Consider the following 26771-nt stretch of genomic DNA (forward strand, 5'->3'; position numbering starts at 1 on the left):
TAACCACCTATACCTGTATTAAACTGACATACATATAATGAAAAAATAAATAATATTATGTTAAGCTACTAAAATTTTGGTGTTTGTTAGTCAACCTACCCTGACCAATGCAGAAATTGGTATGAGTGGAAGGTACTGTAACATAACCTAAAATATGTAGTTGGCTTAGTGTATGGCGGCAGGCCAGAAAGCTGGGATTCATGTTATGCACTGCTTTTGACAATTTGGAAGGCAGAATCTGCGCCAACTGAGACTGTAGTTCTAGGCAATGCGATTGGAAGAGATTGTTATCAGCGTATATCGGTTGTTATTGCTTGCATTTAGCAAGATGTTGAAAGAAGGGGATGAGTTCAGGTAAGATTTGGCTAATTTTCAAGCCAAAATTAAAGGGGCTAGATGGAATCATAATCTAGCATTTTAAATAAAATCATTTAAAAATAAAACTTTGAATAGAAAATTTAGAAAAACTAAAAGGGAATCAAAGTCACCTGTAATCCGCGAAATGAAAGATAACCATAACTCTGTGCAGAGAAAGTTTAATAAAACTCTGAACAAAGTTGCCAACTGCTTTGAGAGATTCGCGAACATGCCTTCCATGTAATACCATAGGGGTGTATAGCCAACGTTTCAATGTCGCAACAGGCAGAAAGTATTTTCCTTGCTCATCGGGAAAGCGAGGCCTCCATCTCTGCGCAAGCGCACAAGGGCTCCAGCGTCTCCAGGCCCGCCCCGCCCACCCCGACCAGCTGGGTAGAGTCACGTGAGCGAGCCGCGGCCTCAAAGGAGACGCCAGGAATGGTCATGTGACCCAGCCCCACTACTCGCAGGGATGGAGCCGGAAGAGGGGGTTCCCTTGTGGCGGCTACAGAAGCTTCCTGCCGAGCTGGGCCTGCAGGTGAGGAGGGCGCCAGGGGCGGCTGCGCGGGGCCGGGCTCTGGGACGGCCTGGCGTGCGGGGCAGGTCCCACCTGGACGCCTTTGCGGGGCTCGCGCCCGCTTCCCAGAGAAAGGAGGAGGAGGGGGTGTGATTTCGGGTGGCCCGCCCCCTGCGCCCCGTGGAGAGTTGCGGAGGCCGAGGCTTGGGTCGCCACTTCTGCGCCCCGGCCTCCAGTGGCCTCTCTGGGCGGTTTGCACGCAGACGCCCGCCGGGCCGCGCCCGCACCTGAGTGGGGACTACCTGTTCGCTCCCGCGAGCGGCGGGACCAAGTGACCCGGGCCGGGGGGTGGAGTCGCCCCGTAGTCTTTGAAAACTTACAACCTGGACGGGGTGGTTTGCAACCTCTCGTATACGATTCATTCATTCATTCATTCATTCATTCAGCACGAAGCTCCCCAGCGCTCCCCATGCACTAGGCACAGTGCCAGGTGTTTGGGGTGCTTTGGTGACCTAGAGAGGCATACCATACCCCCTTGAGGGCGACAGAGAAAAAAAAAAAAATGCTACCAGAACTGGGAGACTTACTTTAGGTAGGGTGGTCCAAGGTGGACCTTACCTCAGGAGGTGACATATACGTTGGCAACTCCAGTCTAAGAAGGAACCTGGTTTATGAGAGTCTGGAAAAAGCAGCCTTATTCGTTTGTTCAGACGACTTTTCATTGAAGTCTACTATGTGCTGAATGCCCTGATGGGATAAGGTAAAATGGTGAATGAGACAGCCTGTACCCTGGTGGACCTTGTCATCTAACAAGGAAACCAAACTGAGTTATCCAGTAGGGAGTTTGTGGGAGAGGTAGCAACCCAGATTTGAAGGGGCAAGGGAAGGTTTTCCAGAGCGGCTGCCTAGATTTCTAGCTTGGGTCCTGAAGGAGGAGTAGGAACCAGACTGGGCAGAGGGGAGAGAGAGAGTTTCCGGCCAGGGAATAGCAGGTACAAAGGTAGAAGAAGAAAGCCAGCCCCAGGGAAATTTCAGGACCTGCTTTAGTTTTAGAGGCTGAAGTTCAGAGTGAGAAGCAGAACAGGGAGACTAAGTCTAGACAGGTGAGCAGGAGTCTCTGTATACCATGCTTCTGTGTTTAGCCTTAATACCAAAGGTGCTGGCAGTTTATTGTTTTTGGCAAATGCAAATTTTTAATGTGAAAGGTGAGAGGAATGTGGAGGCGGTAAGTACATATAAAGAAATTTTGACTGTGACCTGTGTGAAAGGAAGAAAACCCAATGGTTGCTGTAAGAGGAAAATCTGACTGAGAAGTGTTTTTTTCTCCCTTGAACTTTCAAGTTAAAAAACCCTTAGTGCCCCAGGTCTCATGACCCTAAGGAAATTTGCCAACAGCTGAAAAAAAAAAGGCAATATATATGCAAAATTGAGTTTCAGCTTGAGCTCTAGGAACTGTGGTCCTTTGCCCTCTGACTTCAGAGTGCTAACACTTTGTATTGTAATTAATATGTTAACATGTTTACTCCCACCTTTTCTGTGCCCCAACAATTGAGGCCTGATTAAGTCTTCCTTGAATACAGCTGCTTAACTGGTCCTCTTGCCACTGGTCTCTTTTATTCGGAACTCCTTCAGGGTAGATACTTTGTTTATATCCCCAGTTCTTGAGAGTTATGTCTGGCCCAAGGTGATTTCTTAATCAGTGTTTGCTGAAGGAAAGAATCAATTAATGTTTACTAAGCTCAGTTTTATCATTGGGCCTGACATCTGGATCCCAGGCTATGGTGGCCTGGCTTTCAGTGTCCATGATATGCAGCTTTGAATAAGTCCCAAATCTGTTCCATTTACAATGGATGAAGGTTGGGAGCAGGGACTTAGCCTGCTAATGTGACAGAGGAGTATGTGGTAGGCAGCTTTTATAAGTCCCAAATCTCCGCCTTCCTTCCTTCTCTGTTCTATGTACAATGGGGATAGTGTGGGGAGATAGAAGGGAATAAACTTACTTATCCTACCAGGATCAAGAAAAACCATCTTAACTCTTTACTCTGATTTTACAAATGAGGAAACTAAAATGTCAGTAGAGGGTTTGGGTAACTTACCCAAAGTTGTCAAACTATTGTAATAAGTGGCAAAGTGGAAACAGATGCTCAGATCTGTTGACTTTGACTCTTGTATTAGCTTCCTGCTCCTGTCTTCATTCTACCTGCGTACTACAAAGATACGGCCCATAACCTTTACTGCCAGGTATGTAGATGACTCCTGAATCTCTGGATCCAAAAATCTCTTCCCTGAGTGTCAGGCTGCCGCTTAGATACACCCACAGGTATCTCAAATTCAGTATATCCTTGGCTGAGCTCCTCGTCTTTCTCCCTGACTTACTCCTTCTGTAGCTATAGCCTCATTTTTGGTTTGTGACACCGCCACTTTCTGAGTCGTTCAACCTGAAATTCTGAGTATCATCCTTGGTCCCCCTTTTCACATCTTCTTTACCTCCCTGCTGCCTCCAATTTGAGTGTCCTCAACAGTAACAGTCCCCCCCCCCGCCCCCGCCAACCTCTTGCTGGTAAATGGAAGATGGGAGCCTTTGGACTCACCTCTTTCCCTTTTCCCTCCTTATATCTCCCGACCTGTTGGCAGATTTATAGAACCATAATGCAGATATGTGAATAGGTTGCTTCCCTATTGAACACACATTAAAGTCTCAGCTCTTTTGCACTGTATACGAGGCCCTTGGTGATTTGGCCTCCACCACCTCTCCAGCTTTGTATGCTGTCATCTCCCAAATTGCGCCATGTGGTTTTACACTTTTATCCTATGCATATGCAGCTGCTTGTGACTAGAAATGCCCTTCTCCTGTTTGGCCAACTACCATCCTTTAAGACATACTTTCCCCTCCTTCTTCTGTGCTGTTTTGTACCTTCTGTAAACTTGTATTATAACTCCTATCATCCTAAATTACATTTATTTATTGATATATTAGTTTTCTCTAATGGACTGAGGCTCTGATATGTAGGACCTTATCTTATTTATCCTCAGTTTCCTCATTTGTAAAATGAGGATAATAGCAAGGCTTACTTCACAGGGTTATAGTGAAGATCAGCACAGTGTTTGGTACATAATTCGGGCTCTATAAATGGTAGTTATAGTTATTTTTCTTTGTATTTACATTAACTTGTTTAGTAACTGGAATGAAGTGCTCATTACGTATTTGTGAATTAATTAAAAAAATATATTCCAAAAGGATAGCACTCTTATTTTTCAGTTTGAGTTCTGAGTTTTGTTTTAGCATGGGGGACAGTTTGGGATAAGATGAAATATAGGTAGAGAATTTTGAATGAATTTCAAGTTGAAAATGTTGGTTAATTTATGATAACTAAAAATTCTGTTCACATAGTGCTTTAGCCATCATTTGGAAGTAGGGTCACCGGTTGCTCATCTCTGTTCCGATATGTGTGGTGTTACAGAGGAGTTATTGCTTAAAATGGACTGGAATATGATCCAGGAGAAAAGAGTTGGAAGCCTTGCTGCTTAAATGCATTTCCAAGTTGTTTGGGTTCAAGTATGCTTCTTACAAGACACAAATATCCCTTGAGAAGGAAAACCATATTTATCATTTGCCTAGAATAGTGCTGGTATAGTAGGTACTCAGTTAATATATGTTAAAGGCATGGAACATAGTACCAGTAGTAGTAGTAATAGTGATGATGATAATAATAAGACGACGAAGGATAACAATGGCAAGCAGTGTTTAATGCCAGGAGTGTGCCAAGTGATCTGCATGTATTCTTCAATCCATACAACAACATTATAGGGATAGATGATATCCTCGTTTTACACACGAGGAAACAGGCACAGAATGTTTAAATAACTTGGCAAAACTAGTATGTGGTGGAAATAGGATTCAGACTAGCCGGTTTTGTTCCAAAATCCAGTCTTAATTACTGTGTTTAGTTATATATGTGTTAGCGTTTCCATTGCTGGCATTAAGGCAAGGTAGAGAGAAAGGAATGTAAAAAAGAGAAAGAAAGGCACCGAGGGCTTTTTTGGAGTGGACCAAAAGAAGTAAGTGTGGGTGTTGTGGAAAACGGAGAGAAGAGGTGTGTAGATCTACAGTTAAAAGACTTTGATCTAAGAGTCATACCTTGATTTTTGGTTATGGTATAAATCTGATGTCTACGGAATCCCAAGGAGAAACTTCTACATTCACCATCTTCCTTTCAGGAACGTTGGAGAAACAACAGTGTATCTATAAAATTATTTTAGCTTCTGAAGGTGGACAAAATTACAGAAAGTCTGTTTTTTTGTGTGTGTGTGAAGCTCTAACTTTTAATTAATAAAATAATGTTAAGGTTAGTTGCTTTTCAACCTCAGCTGCTCCTGAAGATAACATGAACTTCTCCCAACACCATTTATGTGCTACAAGGAAGATAAATCTGTTTTATAATTTTACTTATAATTACATTTATTTCTCTTTTTTTTCTCTCCAGCTTCTTCATAAAATAATTGATGGCATTTGTGGCCGAACTCATCCTCTCTACCAGGATTATCACAGTGTTTGGGATTCAACAGAATGGATGCATGTTCTAGAAGACATTACCAACTTTTTCAAAGCTGTAGTTGGTAAAAATTTATCTGATGAAGAGGTAACTTCATTCCAAATTTATATACCTTATGATAAATAATAAATTTGTGTTCAGATTTTTTTTTATTAAGTTGGTCTTCAGGGCACTATGTAAAACAAGGGCCATCATTATTGAGTGTATAATAGATAACAATAAAAACCTCATAATTGTAAGTGGAAGTTCTGGATTTTTGTAGTTTTGTTTTTGGTTGTTTGTGTTTTTTAAAATTGTGAAACATTTAAATCATAAAGAAGAAAACTGAAAGTTATATAACTGACACCTATATTCCCATTACCACATTAAACAGTTGTTAAAATTTTATTTTATGTATTTCAGGTTTGTGTGTGTTTTAGAAACAAGGCATTACAGATACACATAAATATCACCCTCCCCCTAGAGATGACCACTTGTGAAGTTGTGTGCGTGTTTTGTATTCTATCTTGTGTGAATATTTGCGTCTTTAAGCAATATATACAATTATTTGAACTGTTTAAATGTGTAACTTGTAAATGGTAATGTTTGTATCCATTTGTAATTTTTCTGCAACATTGTGTTTTAGATTTACCAATGTTCATAAATGTAAATCTGGTTTATGTGTTTTAACCCCTTGTAGTATTTGGTGATAGGAATTAGTAGGACTTATTTTTCTATCCCCCTACTGATGAATAGTTGGGTCATTGCCTCTTTCATTATTATGAATAGTGCTGCTACAAACATTTTGTATGTGTCTTTTTGTACACACATGGGCTAGCTTTTCTAGGATAGACATCTTGAAGTGAAATTGCAGGGTCATGGGGTATCCTTCCGTTGAATTGCTTTTGTACCTTTGTCAAAAGTCATTTGGGCATGTTTGTGTAGGTTGCCCACTTGGAAAAAAAAATGGAGTTATGTATGTTTGTCATTTTGATTTCGATGATATTCTGAATATGAGTTCTTGGATATATGTATTTTAAATATCTTTTATGTTGCTTGCCTTTTCAGTCTCAATAGTAGTATCTTTTGGTGAATAGAAGTTCTGAATTTTAATCAAGTCCAATTTGTTAGTATTTCTTTTGATGGTTAGTGATATTAATGCTGTGTTTAAGAAATATTTGTGCCAGAGCCATGAAGGTATTTTTGTATGCTTTCTTGTAGAAGCTTGATTGTTTTAACTTTTACATTTATGTCATTGATGCATTTTGAATTAATGTTTGTGTATGAAGTAGGGGACACATTCAAATTTTTCCATATGATATCCACTTGACCTAGTACCATTTATTGAAATGACCATCCTTGCCGCATAGAATTGCTGTGCAGCCTTTCTTGGAAATCAGGTGACCATATATGTATGGTTCTCTATCTGGACTCTTTTTCTACTCCATTAGTCTGTTTGTCTATGTTTGCCCATACTGCAATGTCTTAATTATTGTAGAATTAAAGCTATATTACATTAAGTTTTGATATCTGGTAGTAGAAGAGCTTCAACCTTGTGTTTCTTCAAGATTGCTTTGGTTACTCTAGATCCTTTGTATTTTCAGGTGTTAAAATCAGCTTGTCAGTTTTAACCAAAAAACCTGTTGGAATTTTGATGGGGGGAGTATTAGCTTGGGCTGCCACAACAAAATACCTTGGAGTGAGTAGCTTAAATAACAGGAATTAATTTCTTGCAGTTCTAGAGTCTAGGGAGTCCAAAATCAAGGTACGGCTGATTCTGGTCCCTGGTGAGGGCTTTTTTCCTTGCTGCAGATGATTGCCTTCTCGCTGTGTCCTCACATGGCTGTGGAGGTAGGAGTGGAGACACAGAGCAAACTCTCTGGTGCTTCTTATAAGGGCACTGATCCCATCATGAGGATCCCACCTTCATGACCTCATCTAAACCTGATTATCTCTCAAAGGCCCCATTTCTCGATATCACCTTGAAGGTCAGAGTTTTAACATGAATTTTGAGGGGACATTAAGTGCATAGCATGGGATTGCACTGAATCTCTAGACTATTTTGGAGAGAATTGACATCTTAACAGTACTGAGCCTTCTGATCTATGAATATGGTAGAACCTTCCATTTGTTTAGATTAGCTTCAGTTTCGCTGTAATATTTTGTAGTTCTCAGTGTAGAGGTCTTGCAAATATTTTGTTGGATTTATTTCTAAGTAACTGATGTTTCTGATGTTCTTTAATTTTGCTCTCCAATTGCATATTGCTAGTATGTGGTAACAATGTTGATTTTTATGTACTTACTCTGTGTCCAACAATCTTTCTAAATTTATTTACTATATATAATGGTTTATAAATTTTTTTGGATTTTTTTGTATGCAATCATTTTCTTTTTCAATTTTAATACCTTTTATTTCTTTTTTTCCCCCCTTATTGCACTGGCTAATACCTTCAGGACAGTTTTGAGGAAAAAAAAAAAGCAGTGCCTTGTTCCTGACCTTACAGAGAATGTATGTGTTCACTATTTCACAATTTAGTGTGTTAGCTGTATGATTTTATGGGTATCCGTGATTAGATTAAAGAAGCTTCCTACAATTCTTACTTTGCTGAGAATTTTTATCATTAATAGGTATTGAATTTTATCAAATACTTTTTTCCTGAATTTATTATTTTCACCTTTATTTTGTTAATGTGATGCCTTGCATTGATTTTTTTTTTTTTTAATTTTTATTTATTTATTTATGGCTGTGTTGGGTCTTCGTTTCTGTGCGAGGGCTTTCTCTAGTTGTGGCAAGCGGGGGCCACTCTTCATCGCGGTGCGCGGGCCTCTCACTATCGCGGCCTCTCCCGTTGCGGAGCACAGGCTCCAGACGCGCAGGCTCAGCAATTGTGGCTCACGGGCCCAGTCGCTCCGCGGCATGTGGGATCCTCCCTGACCAGGGCTCGAACCCGTGTCCCCTGCATTGGCAGGCATACTCCCAACCACTGCACCACCAGGGAAGCCCCTTGCATTGATTTTTGAATGTTAAACTAACCTTACATTGCCAAAATAAACTCAACTTGGTCATGATGTATTATCTTTCTGTAATGTATCTTTTGGTTTGATTTGCCAATATTTTGTTTAGGATTTTTTCATCTATATTTGAGTGATATTGGCCCATAATTTTTTTTTCCTATAATGTTTTTGTCAGAATATAAAGTTTTATTCTGGTCTCATGGAATGAATTAGGAAGTTGTTTGTTTGTTTGTTTGTTTTTTTCCTTTTTCTCTGAAAGTGTTTATGTAAGATTTATTTCTTTTGTCACTTAGTACTGTGTTACCATGTTGCTTAATTTTCAGATATTTGGAATTTTTTTCAGTTATGATTTAATTACACAGTGCCTCAAAAATATAAATAGTATGGTTCCAATCCTTTGAAATCTGTTGTGATTTGCGACATGGCTCAGCATATGGTTCATTTTCGGGGATGTCCCATATACATTTGAAGATAATATGTATTCTGCAATCGTAGGGTGTAGTGTTCTATGTGTAGTTAGGTTAAGCAGAAAATGCTTTTCAATGCTATATTTTTACTGATTTTTTTGTCTCTTTCTATCAGTTACTGAGAGGTTTGTTAACATCTCTAATTATGAAAGTTGATTTACCCATTTCTCTTTTTCTTCCAAGTTTTGGTGCTTTATATATTTTGAAGCGGTGTTATTAGGTGCACACAAATTTATGATTGTTATGTATTTCTGTTGAACAACCCTTTTGCTATCCTGCTCTATTTCTTAAAGTCTATGTTTTCTGATATATTAATGTAGGTATACCAGTTTTAGTGGTTTCCAAGTGTATTCAGTCTTATTCTGCTTCATTGGTCAGCCCTTTTTCCTTTCTGTTTTGCAAAAATTTGTTAAAACCTCTTGTTTATTGGTTATGCATCCTCATCTTATTGTTTCATGGTTATAGAAGTTTTTTTTTTTCATTTATTCATACTACTATTTTAAAGGGTATGTGAAAGGAGAGTGTGACTGTTGTTTACATTTTAAACAGGAAGGCCCTAAAGATGCTCAGCATCACTAATTATTAGAGAAATGCAAATCAAAACTACCATGAGGTATCACCTCACACCGGTCAGAATGGCCATCATCAAAAAATCTACAAACAATAAATGGTGGAGAGGGTGTAGAGAAAAGGGAACCCTCATACACTGTTGGTAGGAATGTAAATTGATACAGCTGCTATGGAAAACAGTATGGAGGTTCCTTAAAACAACTAAAAATAGAACTACCATATGACCAAACAATCCCACTACTGGGCATATACCCAGAGAAAACCATAATTCAAAAAAACACATGCACCCCAGTGTTCATAGCAGAACTATTTACAGTAGCCAGGACATGGAAGCAACCTAAATGTCCATCAAAAGAGGAATGGATAAAGAAGATGTGGTACGTGTATACAGTGGACTATTACTCTGCCATAAAAAGGAATGAAATTAGGTCATCTGTAGAGATGTGGATGAACCTAGGGAGTGTCATACAGAATGAAGTAAGTCAGAAAGAGAAAAGTGAATATCATATTTCGCATATATGTGGAATCTAGAAAAGTATAGATGGTCTTATTTGCAAAGGAGAAATAGAGACAGAGACGTAGAGAACAAATGTATGGATACCAAGGGGGAAAGGGGTGGGGTAGGAGGAACTAGGAGACTGGGATTGACACATATATATTATCAATACTATGTATAAAATAGACAAATGATGGGAACATACTGTATAGCACAGGGAATTCTGCCTAATGCACTGGGGTAACCTAAATGGGAGGGAAGTCCAAAAGGGAGGGGATATCTGTATGTTTATGGCTGATTCATTTTGTTGTGCAGTGGAGGCTACACAACATTGTAAAGCAACCATATTCCAATAAGAATTAATTAAAAAAATAAACAGAAAGGCCCTTTCACTTATTTTCTAACCATCTATTTTTATTTTCATAGATATCTCAGCAGTTGGATCAGTTGAATTCATCTCATCAAGAAGCTATCATGAAATGCTTAAAAAGTAGGAAAGATGAAATCAAGCAGGCTCTGTTGGAAGAAATAGTTGATATTTCCTCTTCACAGCTACAGGATTTTGATTGGCAGTTAAAGGTGAGAATATATTTATTAGTATTTATGCTTTTTATTTCATTTTTTGAATAGATTTATTTTTTGTAAGATTATATATCTAAAATTTCTGTATTTTTGAGAATACATTTTCCTAAAAATGTATCAAAGATAATTAAAATTACATCTTTTGTGTTAACTTGGGCATCAGTAAGTGCACTGCAGACATCTAAACCATGTATAGTAAATTACAAGTATAATAAATTTAATTAAGTAAAGCTTTAAGTCATTAAAGGACTAAAAGTCATGTAGACGAAGGAATAGGTATGTGCTCTGTGGCTCTGGCGAATAGGACAAAGGCTAAAGTATATGATTTGTAATAAGATAGGTTTCAATTCAACCTAAGAAATAATAATTTAACCACTATGAGTATCTGAAAATTATCTTAACCTCTTTTTGAGTTAGCACACTCCTTCTCATAGCTGGTACTCAAGCATAGGCTGAGAAACCACTTGTTGGAAATATTGAGGAAAATTATTGATGAGGCGGACAACCTGAAGGCGATGCTTTCTCAGATATTATGTGTCCTGTATTTTGGAGAGAGGATGGAGGAGCTACGTGAAGGTTTGTTTGGTCCTGTAGTGTATGTACCACAAGGGAGATCCTTTGAGGTTGGTTGTCAGGGAGGGAGTCCTTTACTATTGCCCAAGTAAATTTTTGCAAGTGGTAGCACTCCAAAATTCAGTTATTGTGGGGTTACTGGCTCAGATTTCAGGAAAACTGAGTTTCTCTTTGCCATCTGCCAGTGAAGCTATGATGCTTGTTTCAAAAAGCTTTAGTATCGTAAACAGTTGGTTCTTCCATTTTCTCTAGACAGAAGGTAGAAGAGGTAAAAGTGTCAAATGTTTTTGTTGAGTGGCTTTGATCAAAGATGGTATCTTGATAACAATTTTCAATAGTTTAGTAGAGAGTTAGCTGCTCATTATTTAAGCATCTAATTTCTGAGAGTTACCAGTGTTTTTAGTTTTATCTTTGTACACGGACTTTCATCCTCTTGTTATCTTACACTTCTTTAAAATTCTCTGTTTCTTGATGCATTGGACCCATTCAGTACTTCCCAGCCATAACGCTGCTCTAGATTTCTACTCCTACCATAAAATCCTGACTGGTTGTCTTTTTTCCCTAAACTACTTTCTTTTCTTTTTCTGTTCTTCAGATATATGCTGGTTTGGCATGGGTTTAATTTCTTTTATTCCTTTCACATTTCCCTGTACTTCATAGCAAACAGGAGTACTCTTTTTTCTTTAACGTGTTGTTCGTAAGCTCTGATGCATATTTAATATATTCCTTTTTAATACTACTTATTAATTAGTATTTTTCTCATTTTAAACAGCTTGCACTTTCTAGTGACAAGATTGCTACACTACAAATGCCACTTTTAAACCTTCATCTAGATGTAAAAGAAAATGGTGAAGTCAAGCCGTATTCTGTTGAAATGAGTAAAGAAGAGCTGCAGAATCTAATAAATTCCTTGGAAGCAGCTAATAAGGTATGTGTTTTAATTTTTTTGTATGGTTCAAAATATTTAAGTTCTGATTGATACCATTAGAGCAATATAAGAAAAACTAATCATTTATGTTTAATATTTCTTTTGTTCCTGATATTTTATGTCAAGCACAGAAGATACTTTGTTGATATGTTCTTCTCTAGTTTTAGATATTACATTAATTATAAATTTAATTTACATTAATAGAACATAATTTATCAAGTAGTTATGTTTTTTAAAGAATTAACAGCCAGATTTATTTTGCTGCAGTGCTCATTAATGGTAAAAAAATTTTTTTTAACTTGGAGTTGTGAAATTAGTTGATTCTGAAGACATTTAATGATTAAAAATAGTTAATGATCTTGAAGAAAAGATTGTCTTATTTAACTGGACAAATGGTAGAAAATCGCTTTAAGTACAGGAGACAAAATATGGTTTGTAGTTATTATGACAAAAATCAGCTTGAGACAAAATAGAGCTAATGAAGGACCAAAAGCTTTACATTTACAAAGGAACGGCTAAGTAACAGTAACAATTCCGAGTGTTTAACTAATGTGAAAAATAGTATTTAGACAGTAGAAACTGCTGCCGTGAGGAAGACATAAAAATAATTCCCTACGTTGCGTATGTTCCTTTCCTTGTTGCCGAGCGTCGTCTCTAGTGATCGTGTCTCAAGGATTAAAGTCAATCATTCTTACCAGCCTCTCTTGCCACTAACCCATCTTCTTGGCTCGATCTTTTTGAAACTCTGGTATACTTCATCTTCCCTCCATACTCTGCAGTCGCTCGGCCATCATGGTGCCTTGATGACTGGTCCACATGCCCAGTAACAAACTGGTAGCCTGGCTTGCCTTTGGATGGGGCTACAAGTCTGAAGGGGTGTGTGACAGGGCCCGGTGTAAATGTTAGATGAGTCTGAACCATGGATCCTGGCAGACCTGTGCCTTCTGTGCATTGTACTTGTTGTCAGTTCTCCAGCCCCTTCTTCAGAGATTTCAAAACATCTCATTCAGCAGATACTGGCATCATTCTGGTATAACCTGATTCCCGCCCTTCCCTCCCTTTGTGTTTTAAGGTGGTCCTGCAGTTGAAATAACTGGAAATGATGAATACCAACATTATCGGATTCCACTGCTACAAGTGATATGGCAGAGTGAATACTATGTGTTAGAAAACCTGCAGTATACTCTTATGGCCCGCTGAGAAAGCAGCAGTGTTGAGATTACAAAGACAACAATTTATCAACTTCCCTAAAGAACAGGAAATTATATGGTTGACAAGAAATGCATAAAAACATGAAAGATGAAAAGGCTATAATAGCAGTTTATATTTTCATAATGACTGTTTTGCTTCATTTATTAAATATTTGAGAAACCTTTATAGATATACAGTTTTATTGAAAGCTAAAAGTAGGCTCTAAAGTAATGTAAACTTACAAGCACAAATATACTTGAATATTGCTTAAAGAACTATGTGAATAGCAAGGATGTTTATTATGGATATATATGGTTAATTTGTGATATTTTTAAAAAATAACTTTTAAAGAATGTATAAGCTACATCTGTAACTCAGGAGATTCCATGTTTTTCTCATATTTCAAAGGAAAGTTTATAAAATGTAAAATTTCTAAGTGCTCCAGACATGAAAAAACACTAAATCTGTGTGAACGATTTTGAGTTTTGAATTCTAGAAACTAAAATCTCATATTAGAACATAGATAAAAATGAAAATAACACTGTAACTTCTGTATTTCTGTGTCTGATCAGGAGAGTATGCTCTGATAAAAAGAATACATGTCATTGCATAGAGTATACATTACTATCAAAATGTCAGCTAAGTCTGTATATAGACCACATTTGTTGTAAACTCTTAATTTGTTATAAATTCTTAATGAAGTTTTGGATGTTAACAACTTCATTGGAAAACAGACCATTTTTAATTTCAGTTACCTTTAAAAACAAGCATTTTGAGCAAATAAAAAATATTTTATTTTTATATATTGCTGTATTTCAGATGACTTTCTACATAACTCAATAACACATCATTGGTGCCTGATTTTTGCAAGATTTATAACTCATTAGAGCATCAGATTATTATTCGAGGTGTCCAGAGCATTCCCTCTTATTCTCATCATACAGGTGAGGGTAGGCTTAGCGAGATTAATAAAAGTGAGCGCAGTCTAGATGGTGCTACTCAAAACGTGTCTGTAGGCTAATGCCACTCTATGAACTGTTTGTTACAGCTTGGTGATTACATGTGGAGCTTGTGCCAGAATGTTCATCAATATACTGCTTTCTTCACTGAGAAATTTTGGCCAGGAAAAAAAAAAAATCAGCTGAACTAACCAGCGTGCTTTGGGAGGTAGTTGTTTTACCTTCTTGTGCAAATTCCGTATGTCGTTGTGGACCAGTAACAGTTTGTAGGCGAGCACTTTCAATAATACTGATATAGGGTCCTTCAGAATTTCAACCCTCCACAAAGTCCTTCCTTTGAGAAGGGAAAAACCTTACTCTACTTAGTCCTTCTCTCACTACATTATCTATATTACCATATGTAAACGCTTTATTGAAATCTGACTGATATAAACTGCACATATTTAAAGTGGGCAGTCTGATCAGTTTTGACATCTGCACACCCATGAAAGCGTCACCTCAAGGTGGTGAAAAACCAGTCACTCCTGAAAGTGTCATCCTACTCCTTCGTAATCCTTACTCCTGCGCCCTTTCCCCCCAGACAACCACTGATCTGCTTCCTGCTGTTAGAGATTCGTTCCCATTTTCCAGAGTTTAATATAAATGGGATCATACAGTATGTTCTTTTTTTGTGTGATCTGGCTTCTTTCAGTATTATTTTAAGTTCATCCATGATACTGCATATATCAGTGGTTCATTCCTTTTTACTGTCGAGAAGTATTCTGTTGTAGAATTCCACCATCATTTGTTTATCTGTTCACCTGTTAATGGATGTTTTGGTTGTTAACAGTTTTTGGCTGTGACAATACACAGAATGCTATGAACGTTCTTGTATGTGTCTTTGTATGGACATATGCTTTCTTTTGGAAGTAAATACTTAGGAGTGAAATGGCTGGATCATGTGGTAGGTGTATGTTTATCTTTTCAAGAAACTGCCAAACTGTATTCCAAAGTGATTTTTACCATTTTACATTCCATACCACAGTCTATGGGAGTTCCACCTCCACCTCCTTGCTAACACTTGGTATGGTCAGTCTTTCTAATTTCAGCTGTTCTTAGGTGTGTTGTGATATATCATTGTTGTTTTAATAATATTCATTTCCCTAATGATGTTGAGTATCTTTTCATGTGCTTATTTGCTGTCTGTATATCTTCTTTGGTGAAGTGTCCAGATCAGTTTCCCATTTTTAAATTGGATTGTTTTCTTACTTCCGAGTTTTGGGAATTCTTTATATAGCCTGGATACAAGTCTTTATCACATATATGCCTTGAAAGTATTTAAATATTCTCTCCTAATCTGTGGCTTATCTTTTTTTTTTTCTTTTTCTTTTTTTTTGTAAATAGTTCATTTTTTTAGAACAGTTTTGGATACACAGAAAAATCAAGCAGATTGTACAAAGAGATCTCATATACCCCACATCCAGTTTCCACTGTTATTAACATATTAGTATGGAACATTTGTTATAATTGATGAACTAATATCAATATATTATTATTAACTAAATTCCATAGTTTATTTAGATTTCCTAAGTTTTTACCTAATGTCCTTTTTCTCTTCCAGTATTCCATTTCATATTTGTCATGTCTCCTTAGGCTTCTCTTGCTGTGATAATTTCCCATACTTGTTTTTGATGACCTTGATAGTGTGAGGAATATGGGTGAGATATTTTGTAGGATGCCCCTCTATTGGAATTTAATATTTGTCTCCTGTGTACACTGGGCTTGTGGGTTTTGGGCAGGAAGATCACAGAGGTAAAGTGCCATTTACATCACATCATTTCAAGGGTACAGACTCTTAACAGTATTTATGACTTGACATTGACCTTGATCACCTGGCGGAGGTAGTGTTTGTCAAGTTTTTTCACTGTAAAGTTATTCTTTATTTCTCCTTCTTCCATACTGTCCTCTTTGGAAGGAAGCCACTACGTACAACCCAAACTTAAGGAGTTAGGCTCCCCCTCCTTGAGGTCCGAATATTTACATAAATCCTTTGGAATTCTTCCACATAGATTTGTCTCTTCTATTTATTAATTAATCATTTATATAGTATGGACTCATGGATATTTATTTTATACTTTGGGTTATAATCCAGTATTACTTATTTTATTACTTAAATTGTTTCAGCTTTGGCCATTTGGAGCTCTTCACTGGGCTCCTTTGTCCTTTTGACATACCCCTGTCAGTGGAGGTGGATTTTATTTATTTATTTTATATTATCTCCTTAACTTTCTGGCAATACAAGATGCTCCACGCTCATCTTGTCAATTTCCTTCCCAGTCCTAGAATCAACCAGTTCTCCAAGAAGCCCTGGTTCAGTTTATTGAAGAATGGCATTAGAAACCAAGCTGGGCGTGCTCATTGTTGTTTTTTTGGGCCCTCTCAGCTGACCGAACAAAGAAATCCATGCATGTAAACTAACCTTTGTATATACACATATCTATAAATACTTCTTTATATAATCATCTGTATATTAAGCTGCACGTGAGTTCCTCCTGATGTCTCCAACTCTGCTTCATTACACAGGGATCATTCTAGCCTGCCACCCTCCCTTATCTGTGAATTCACATTCCAGCAGTGAGAAACCTGAATCCCACCATTCACCATCCATTTACTTAATTGTTCAATTCCAGAATATATATAGCAGTCCAAATTGTTAATCTGTACCCCTGTGGGGGAGGGGAATTTTTTTTTTTTTTTTTCCGGGAAGGATTTATTCCTTTTGCCTTTAGTCTCACAGACTCCACTCATTTCCAAGTTACTTGGGTCAGTACCTCTTCTCCCCACTCCCTTCATGAGGTTGTTTAATACATTTGTAATACAGTGAGTTTTTTTGCCATAATCTGTCTTCCTTGCTGGGATCCCCCAACTTCTTAAATTTAAATTTGCATACATTAAGGTGTATTCTTTGTGTTGAACAGCTGAGTTTTGACAAATGCCTCATGTCATGTTGTTTGGGGGAGGTCATCGAGAGGATGTGACCAGCTGTTGACCCGTGAGCTGGACCCTGGCAATAGGAGGCTCCTTGCCCCCTCCCCCGTCCTTGGAATGTGCATTCCACTTGTTTTTTCCACTCCCACAGCTGCCCCAAGGATCCTGCCCGGAGGTGATAATGTGGTATTGAGACTCTCTGGACTGTATATGTGACTGAATCCAGTTAAGGCTTCTATGTAAACTTTTAAGACTTGGGTGGGTTGGTGCAGAGATCTACTTGTCTTGGTGGCCGCCCAAGGCAAGTCTTGGAAGTTGCCTTGCTTGTTAAAACCACTACCTACTAATCTGGAGTGGTTCACCTCTCGCAGGGCAAGAGATCCTTGCCCTGCATGGATGGGGGCTGGTTTCAGATTACACTTGGGAAACTCCGGGTATTGTGAACTAACACATGTACTGACTCCACAGAATAGTTCAACACCCTAAAAATCCCCTATGCTTTACTTAATCATCCCTCTCCATCTTCCTCTGAACCCCAGACAACTAGTGATTTTTCTTAATGTCATTATAGTTTTGCCTTTTCTGGAATGTCGTGTAATTGGATCATATAGTGTGTAATCTTTTCAGACTGGCTTCTTTCACTTATCAGTATGCTTTTCTTCCAGGTCTTTTTGCCTTAGTAACTCATTTCTGGTTTCTCTCTGAGTAGTATTTCATTGTATAGGTGTACCACCGTTTATATTCACCTGTTGAAGGAAGTTGGTTCTTTTCATTTTGGGGGCAGTTATGAATAAAGCTGTTGTAACCATGCACAGGCAGGTTTTTATGTGGACATAAGTTTTGAAACTAACTGAATAGTACCTAGGAATGTGATTGTTGGGTCGTTTTGCACAACTGTGTGTTTTTTTTTTTTTTTAATAAATTTGTTTATTTTATTTATTTATTTTTGGCTGTGTTGGGTGTTCGTTGCTTCGTGTGGACTTTCTCTGGTTGTGGAGAGTGGCGGCTACTCTTTGTTGTGGTGCGCGGGCTTCTCACTGCGGAGGCTTCTCTTGCTGCAGAGCACGGGCTCTAGGTGCACGGGCTTCAGTAGTTGTGGCACGCAGGCTCAGTAGTTGTGGCTCACAGGCTAGAGCACAGGCTCAGTAGTTGTGGCGCATGGGCTTAGCTGCTCCGCGGCATGTGGGATCTTCCCGGACCAGGGCTCAAATCTGTGTCCCCTGCATTGGCAGGTGGATTCTCAACCACTGCGCCACCAGGGAAGCCCCAGTTTTGCACAACTATGTTTAATGTTTTAAGAAACTGTCAAACTTTTTCAAAGTGGCTGTACCACTTTGCATTTCTTTCTTTTTTAAAAATTGTGGCAAAAAACATAACATGAAATCTACTCTCTTAAATGTTTGTCTGCAGTACAGTATTGTTAACAATGTATATACATTGTTGTGCAGCATTGAAACTCTGTCCATGAACAGCAACTCCCTATTTCCCCCTCCTCCAGTCCCTGACAATCCCCATTCTGCTTTCTGCTTCAAGAATTTGACTACTTTCGATACTTCATAAATGGAATCATGCAGCCTTTGTCCTTCTATAGCTACCATATTCCATATGCTTACCATAATGTCCTCAGGATTTCCTTCTTTTTTCTTAAAGGCTGAATAATATTCCATTACATGTATATACCACATTTTTTTAAAATCCATTAATCTGTCAATGGACATTTAAGTTGTTTTCACCTCTTGGTTATTGTGACTAATGCTTCAGTGAGCACAGGAGTGCAAATATCTCTTCGAGAGCCTGTTTCCAATTATTTATGATAAATACCTTGAAGTGGGATTGCTGAATCACATGGTAGTTCTATTTTTAATTTTTTGAGAAATCTCCATACTGTTTTCCATAGCCATGACATAATTTTACATTCCCACCAAAAGTGCACAAGGGTTCCAATTTCTCATATTCTTGGGTGGTACTAGTGACAATACAGATACACAAACACCTACCTTATGTTAGCTTCTTCTTATTTACAATCCCTATAGCAAATCCTAAAAATGCTATGTATATATTTGTTACTTTCTAATTTAAATAAAACTGGATGGCCATTTCTTTTTCCCATTGTATAACATAGTCTTCTGGAAAGAGTAGCCAAGTGTAGGGTGTCTAAACCCCTGGCAGCTCTGCAGGCCAGGGCTCTGATGATAAAGTGCAGATTCCCAGTTACATTGCTGGATGAATGTTAAAGCCCATCTCTAGGCTGGAATTTAGACTCTATTGAAAAGCTATTCTACTAATCACCAATTAACGGATAAATGAGCTTCACACCTTTTGTCTGTTCATTATTTTATTGTCAACATATTATTTGTGAAGGGAGAGAACGAGTTCAGAGTTTGGAAGTCTTCAAATTAGGAAAGACTGACAAATAGGCCAACTCTACTATTCATATTTACAGTGGAGATTTTTAAAAGAAATATGACATAATGCACCTCACAAATGGATGCTATTAAAGTCCGTTTTAGGCATCATTTTTGAATACAAGGAAACTTCATTTCTTCTATTTTTATTCCCTAATATATAAACACTCCATATGTTCAAATGTTTGTAAGGCATGTTATCTTAAAGAATATAAAAAAAAAAAAATCAAAGTGGTACAGAAATAAGCTCCTGGAAGAGTGCTGGCATTTTTCTCCCAATTGTTGGATAATACTGCAAGGAATTTCTTCCAAATAAAGGGATTTTGTTTTGTTATTAAATTTTATAATAAAAGCTCCCAAATGAAAGATTCAGAATTCTAAACATTTTTAAGGATTATAAAAAGATATGCCTGAAATCTTGCATGTTTTTAAACATAGTACAAAGTAAGCTTTTTATATGTAGGCATTTTTAATAAAAAAAGTTTTATTTGTGTTTTAGGAATAAACAGGCTAACATAAATTGTACGTATTTACAGCAATAAACTACATTTCAGAAGCTGCACAACGGCTTTTGTAAGTATAGCTGATGGTTTTTGACACCAGCCTTGAAACGTGTTTTCTTTCTTTCATTTGCTGCAACATTTAAAATCTTGTAGTACCAAAGCAAAGAAAACAGCAACTTATTTCATAGCAAAGCCACTCTATTAACAAAATATTGAGTAAACTACAGTCCCGTGAGTGCTAGGGTATGAGACTGTGAGTCCTGAAATCGAGAGCACAAGCATTTCTTGTGTCCATACCTGGTTGCATGTAAGTTGATTTTGCATTTTACAAGAATACATGATTACTCAATGAATGATGAGTAGAAAAAAGGCCATGACGGGTAAAAGGGTCAGTAATCAGAAGACACTGAACAGCTTCTTAGTCACTGATTCACTGCTAAACGGGAAATCTATTTCTTCTTTCATGTGTATAAATCACAGTCTCCAGGCTTCATGGATTTTGTCCACAGATCATTTTTGAGATAGCAAAGGCCTAACGTCAGATACTTTAAGCATGTAAAAAGGAATTAATGAAACGGTTAGGATATTTAATCAAATTCCTAACAGAAAGGGTACAAGTCAAGCATACTGTATGAAATTTTGATTTCAAATGTAAAAAGCAACTACAGAAAAGCACAAGTTTCATTAGAGAGAACAGCAGTTTCAATCAGAAAATACAGTATATACTGATACAAAGTAGAAAGTTGGATTACAAAAGTAAGGAGTCTACCTTTTCTTTCTTGGCATTGGTTAAACCTGTCTCATTTCATTAAAATTTCTGTAGGTTTCTGGAAATACTCATTCTTGCCCTTGAGCTTTTTAGTGGTCTGGTAGGTATACAAAAGTATTATCTGCTTATGTAAGAAAGCAAATGCTTATGTCAAAAGAGCAAAAGAACATTAATATATTGTAATTTATGTACCTTTGTAATTAAAGGAGTTCTGCCTGCTGAAAAAGAGGGGAAAAGGGGTATTTTATTTACAAGAGCTGTGTAATACCATTCAGGATATGAATTAGCTAATTCACGTTTAGTAGGAGGGTAATAGACAATTCAGCAAAATGATTAGTGGAGATTAAAAAACACAAGGAACAAAACACTTAACATCTTCTGACATATTTGGTGAATTTAGCATAACGGATTTTGAGAGGCAACGGAAGGTATGAATTTCTTTCTGTATACATGTAGCACCTGCTTTTGAAAGATCCAGTTATGTAGTACAGGGTGCTGTGAATTAAAATAGCAGGAGACTGGTTTGGAAAGTTCAGCTAATTTTTGGATTCAATCAAGTTTTAGGTGAGGTGGTAGCCAAAGAGGTGTTCCATTGCTGGCAGGATAGTAATATTCCCAATCTTTAGCCTAATGAGTCCTGCTTTCCCAAACCTCCTGAATCACTGTATAAAGATCTTTGCCTCAAGTTGAGTCTCCTTGGGTAAAGACAGAGGAGTGAAATAATTATTCAGAGATGATGGACAGCCAAGAGAATTTTTCAAGCAAGCCACCCTAACCCAGATGAGTTTCTCTCAAAGACAGTTTTATTTGTATTTATGCAGTATTAAAGTTTCCTCTTTACACTTCCATTAACCTTTTAAATGACACGACAACATTATTTCACATTAGCCATTAGGTTCCCATTACAATGGCACAAAATGCTGCCTAGTGTTCAAAAATAAAAAGCTTGTTTAAAGATGTCAAAAAAAAAGTTTGGTCCTTGTAAACATTTATACCATTTGGAATTTCTAAAACCCTCATGCAACCTTGACTTTGTAATAATGCCACATGGTAGTTTTTAACAGGAGGGTTATTGGCCCTCTCTAAAATAAGGAGTTGAGCAACACAGTCAATGAATATATGCATATCTAATCAGGAGTATTCCATACTTAGAAGAGTCGTGGGTGTTCTGAATATGAAATATCACTTGTGTATATGGTTCTGTTTTCCACAACACTGCAGTGAGTTAGAATAATCAAGGGGCTTCCCCCCAGATGTCTCAGTGGCATTGTTGCAAAATAGAAAATAGTTCAAGCTTTATCCAGTGAGTATTTCAAAAAGATGTAGGAAACAGATTAACATGAAATTGATTCGCTTAAAAAAAGAAAAAGCAGATACACTGCAATTCAATGTATTTGGGGAAATATCAAGTAGAAAAATATGTTATCTAGTAAAACTGGGGTGGCTGGTTGCCACCCTGAGGTAAGGCTTGCAAATGATATCTTTTATGCAAATAAGTAAATACTATACATGACAGGAGAACAGGGAAGTTAGCAACTGAAAGGAGAGGGGCATAAAAGGTATTTCTCTGTACATCTGTTTTATGCAGTCTTGAGGGACAGTGGTGAATGTCAAGAACTGCCCATCCCCCTTAGATAGTTCTAAACCTTCTGTTTACTTCTGGGCAGAAATGAAATTTGGTGTGCCATACTCTGCAGGAGGATTCTCTTAGAATTCACATTGGAGTGTTCCAATTATGCAGTGTAGTCCCAGCTTCAAGAGTAAATGCCCAGTAGAATCTAGATCCAAAGGCTTTTAACAAGGCAAACTTGGGTAAACGAGGGAAAAATGAAACTTTAAATAAAACAGTCCCTTCTTCCATAGAGGAAAAGCAGTAGTAATTAGCATGGAAAGTCCAAGTCTGCTAGACTGGCAGACTCTAGAATGGTGGTGTTAGGATTCAGTTTGTGTAGTCATAAACAATGGAAAAAATCTCAGTGATCACTCGGCACAGACCCTAACCTGGGTTCAGTTGTAACTCTAGCTGCATTAAAAAAAATCCACTTAGAGGTTGCAGGCATAAGCTCTATGGGACTAAAATAACTTGGGGGAGGGTAGCGGCAACACCTGCCTCACAAGGTATTATCCATAATTCTGAAAGTAATGTCCATTATGGACATTCTCTATTGCTACATTTAGCAACGTAGGTTATTCAATCAGCATGTACAGACTGTCTACAATGGACAGAATAATAGATGCTTTGGGCAATGCAAAAGAATTAGAAAATGGGGCATTTACCCTTAAAGACCTTCCGCTTTATTTAGGGAGGCAGAGCATCTATTTGCAAAACTACTGGAAAATACACAAATGAAGTAACTATCTTTGGACAAAATGGCCACAAGAATTGAGGGTGAAGGGGAGAGAGATAGTGAACAGAATGAGGGAAGTTTGCTCATGATGGCTTTTTGGCTGATGTTGGCCGGATTCATACTCCATTAGGGAGGAGTTAGGAGGTGACTGAGCTGGAGATAAAATGTAAAAATTCAAGCACAGCAACGAGAACATTTTGGGATGATAGGTGGCCGCTGCAGTGGAAGGGTAGGGAAAGTGTGAGGATTAGCTTGCTTGAAGCTGAGTGAGGGGAACAATGAGAAATGAAGTGAGCACGAGTGATGGAGAAGACTGAGGTCAGTCATGAATAAAAGATTCATAGGGAGCCAAGATATTTTCTCCAAGGTGTTAATATTAGCTTGCTAATATTTCCCCTATCCTCCAGGTATGGGAATCATGAGACCTCATAATTAGCGTGACTATATAACTCATTATCTAAATGGACAATTTTGAGAGTGAAATTATCTATTGATAATTACACACTGGCACTATCTCAGGCAAACTGGGGCACACCTCAGGCTATTTAGATGTTGTACAAGCTACTCCTTCTACACTTTCCCTCAAGAGAGTAATGAAAGACTTTTGTGTGGAGGATGGAGGAAGGATGGAGAAGGATTACAAAAAAGAGCAAGAGTGTTTACTGGGCACAGCATCGAGATATTGGGAGAGGAAATCACTCTCTTTTCTCCTACTCTCCACTCATCTTTGAACTACCCACAACCTGGATCATCAGGGTAAAAAGATTAAATCCAGGCAGTGTAGTAGAGTGGAAAAAGCTTTGCCTTTGGAGCCAAGAAAAACTGAGATTGAATACTAACTCCATCACTGACTAGTTATCAGATCTTGGGTAAATCATTTAACCTATTTGAGCCTCTATTTCTAGATACTGGTATTATCATCTTAACTTCACAGCATTGTAGTGAAGGTCAAACCAGGAAATAATGTGTGGGAAAGTGTTTTTTGATGCCTTAGACCAATGTGTGACAGTCATCGTTGGATAGCTACCCAAAAGCCATTCTTCCCTCTTTTTGTTAACATATTCCCCACCCCACCTCCTTTTTTCCCAGACACTGGGCAGCTTGGGGTTAATGTTGTGAGCCAATCATGGTAATTCCATTCCTCTTATCAGAGGCTGGTTCAGGAATGGATGTGTTATCCAACCCTGGCCAATGGGACAACAGAGAAGACTGTTGAGGGAGTTTTTTGGGAAAGATGTCCTTGCTCTTAAAAAGAAATCCAAGGCAGGGCTTTCCCTTATTTCTTCCACTTGATATGAGTGCATAAGTGTAGCCACTTTGCAACCATAATGGCTGCTGATAACATACAGAGTTAAGAACTGGTTAGGGAAGGGACCTGAGTCCTGAATGCCATCATTGTGCTATTGAAATAATTAACCCAGTAACTACGCTAGCTACTTCTAACTTACTGTTATATGAGATAACATTTTGATGGTTAAAGTTACTTTTAGTTGTATCTTTTGTTACTTGCACTTAAATGAATCCTAATTGATATACATGTTAGTAAGTACTAATCTCAACTTGGTGAAAATTTGAAGACTTAGGAATGCTTCCTCTGTTTTGAAAAAGATGAAATTAAATACGAAACCATCTCTAGGAAAAAAGTGTGGGAAACCAGAAAGAGAAAACTATTAGCTCACTACTTTAAGAGGAGTGATGAATACATCTGCACATAGGAAGGTTTTGTGGGGTATGTGAGGTCGAGGGGCAGAGTATTAGGTTAACTCTACAGAAAAAGAGACCATCTCATTCATAGACTGGCCTATGGTGGAAGGGAGGAATTTCCAGGCACTCTCCTAACAGTTTTGAATGGTTAGGGGTTCTCAGGAGAATCATGAAAGTTTAGAGATGGAAGGTATCTTTTAAAAAAGGAAAAAAAAGTTATGAACATCTGTGTGCAGGAATCTCATTAGGGATCTTGTTCAGACACTAGGATGCATCTTTAAAAATGTGAATAGCTAGAAATGCTGATTGCAATTTAATAAGTAAACTTTCAGTTTCGCCATAGCTGTGCCTAAAACATTTGACAGATTTAATGATTTAAGTGGGGGATAGGAGGAGGTGGGAGAAGCGGGGACAGAGAGAGTGGATAACAGACCTGGAATCTTTTCCAGTCGATTGGTGGCTGCCTCTTGCCTGAGAGCTCAATCATACCTGCTGTTCCCCTTACAGGACACAGGACAGTGGTGGCGTCTAGGATGGGAAGGAATATGCAAAGGCACTGCGATAGCATTTCTGCTCAGATGCTGCTTAGAAGTTGGCTTTTCCACTCAGGACGGGCATTCCATGGCCATTCCTGACTGAGTTAGAGAGAATGGTCTAAGGGATCAACATCTTTCAGATATCTGAAAATAGAGACCACGATGATTATGTTATCTGAGACTCTCCAGTGCTTTTAAAGGGAAATATTGTAGTGTAGACCATTACTAAAATCATAAAAATTTTTTTTTTGCCACTTGCCTGAAAATTTAACTCTATGTTCTCTATATATTTTTAGAGGACTGTGAACAAGTTTTAAATTCAGTTCACTTTACACCAGATGGCTTACTCCCAAAGACATGCAACAAGGAATATTACTACATTTGTGGGGCTGTGTTAACAGAGGCCGTGGGACTCCTGTATCTTTCTGGTAATCTCCTACACAAGTGAACCTCTCTAAAATTCCCTTTGAAATTTAGTACTGGAAGGGAACTTGGAGGTCATCTGGTGGAATGTCCGTAGTCACACAACTGGGCTGTGATAGTGACAGCATAAAGCCCAGGTCACAAAATCTTAATTCCAAGGTGTCTGCTGTTCACTATAATTTCCTTCTCCCCACCACGCAGCTCATTTATAGTTAACTTTTTAAGGTTAAGCTGCACATTGCTTGGTATATGTATAGAGAACTTTCTGTTCTCTAAATATAGAAATGTTGTCTGGAGGAAAAAGATGTTCCACATATTTTATAGGGGCAATTTAGACAGTTTGCCTTATGACCTGTCCAATTACTAACTATATTTAATGTCTGCTAGAAGGTTAAGGAGGAGTAGGTAGGGTAATGCATAGAAGTGGAAATCTGTAATAGGAATCAGATACAGAAAGGATGAAGCAGGTCAAGTTCCTAGAGGACAGTCTGTAACTAATGGTGTGCTGTGTAAACGATTAGCCATTCTGGAAGGAATAATAATAGATTTTTAAATGGTATACAATTAAGACTGAAGAAGTGCACAAACGAGTTTGACGAAAAAGGATTGATACAGTGTGAATTCACCACATTACAACTATAATGTAAGGAGATGGTCTTATCATCAAACTTTAGTGTAGATAATGTAATTTTCTTAGGTTTGAGCTTATGATTTTTATTTCCATTTCATTTTGAATTAGACTGGGAGGGAGAAGGTTTAGGTAAACATGTGTATTCTGTATATAAGGGACAGAAAAGCAGAAAAGAAAAATAACCCAAGGCAGTTCAGAAGAGGCTCCTGTGATTATACAGTAGCTACCTCTAAAGTTCTGTTAAAGGCAATAGGAGTAGGAATTTAGGGAAATTATTAAAATTCACTGTTTTTGTGGA

The 26771-nt window shown here is 37.9% G+C and overlaps 1 protein-coding gene across 1 annotated transcript; it reads left to right on the top strand.

Annotated features, from left to right (window-relative positions):
• The first annotated feature begins 773 nt into the window (after window positions 1–773).
• On the top strand, window positions 774–13921 carry COMMD8 (COMM domain containing 8). The gene is made up of 5 exons (XM_036853540.1): window positions 774–895; window positions 5359–5514; window positions 10381–10533; window positions 11882–12037; window positions 13110–13921. Exons 1-5 carry the CDS (start codon window positions 830–832, stop codon window positions 13128–13130), a joined length of 552 nt encoding a protein of 183 aa, XP_036709435.1. The 5' UTR covers window positions 774–829; the 3' UTR covers window positions 13131–13921.
• The last annotated feature ends 12850 nt before the right edge of the window (window positions 13922–26771 follow it).

This window comes from Balaenoptera musculus, chromosome 5 (genome assembly GCF_009873245.2).
Source record: "Balaenoptera musculus isolate JJ_BM4_2016_0621 chromosome 5, mBalMus1.pri.v3, whole genome shotgun sequence".
Lineage (NCBI taxonomy): Eukaryota > Metazoa > Chordata > Mammalia > Artiodactyla > Balaenopteridae > Balaenoptera > Balaenoptera musculus.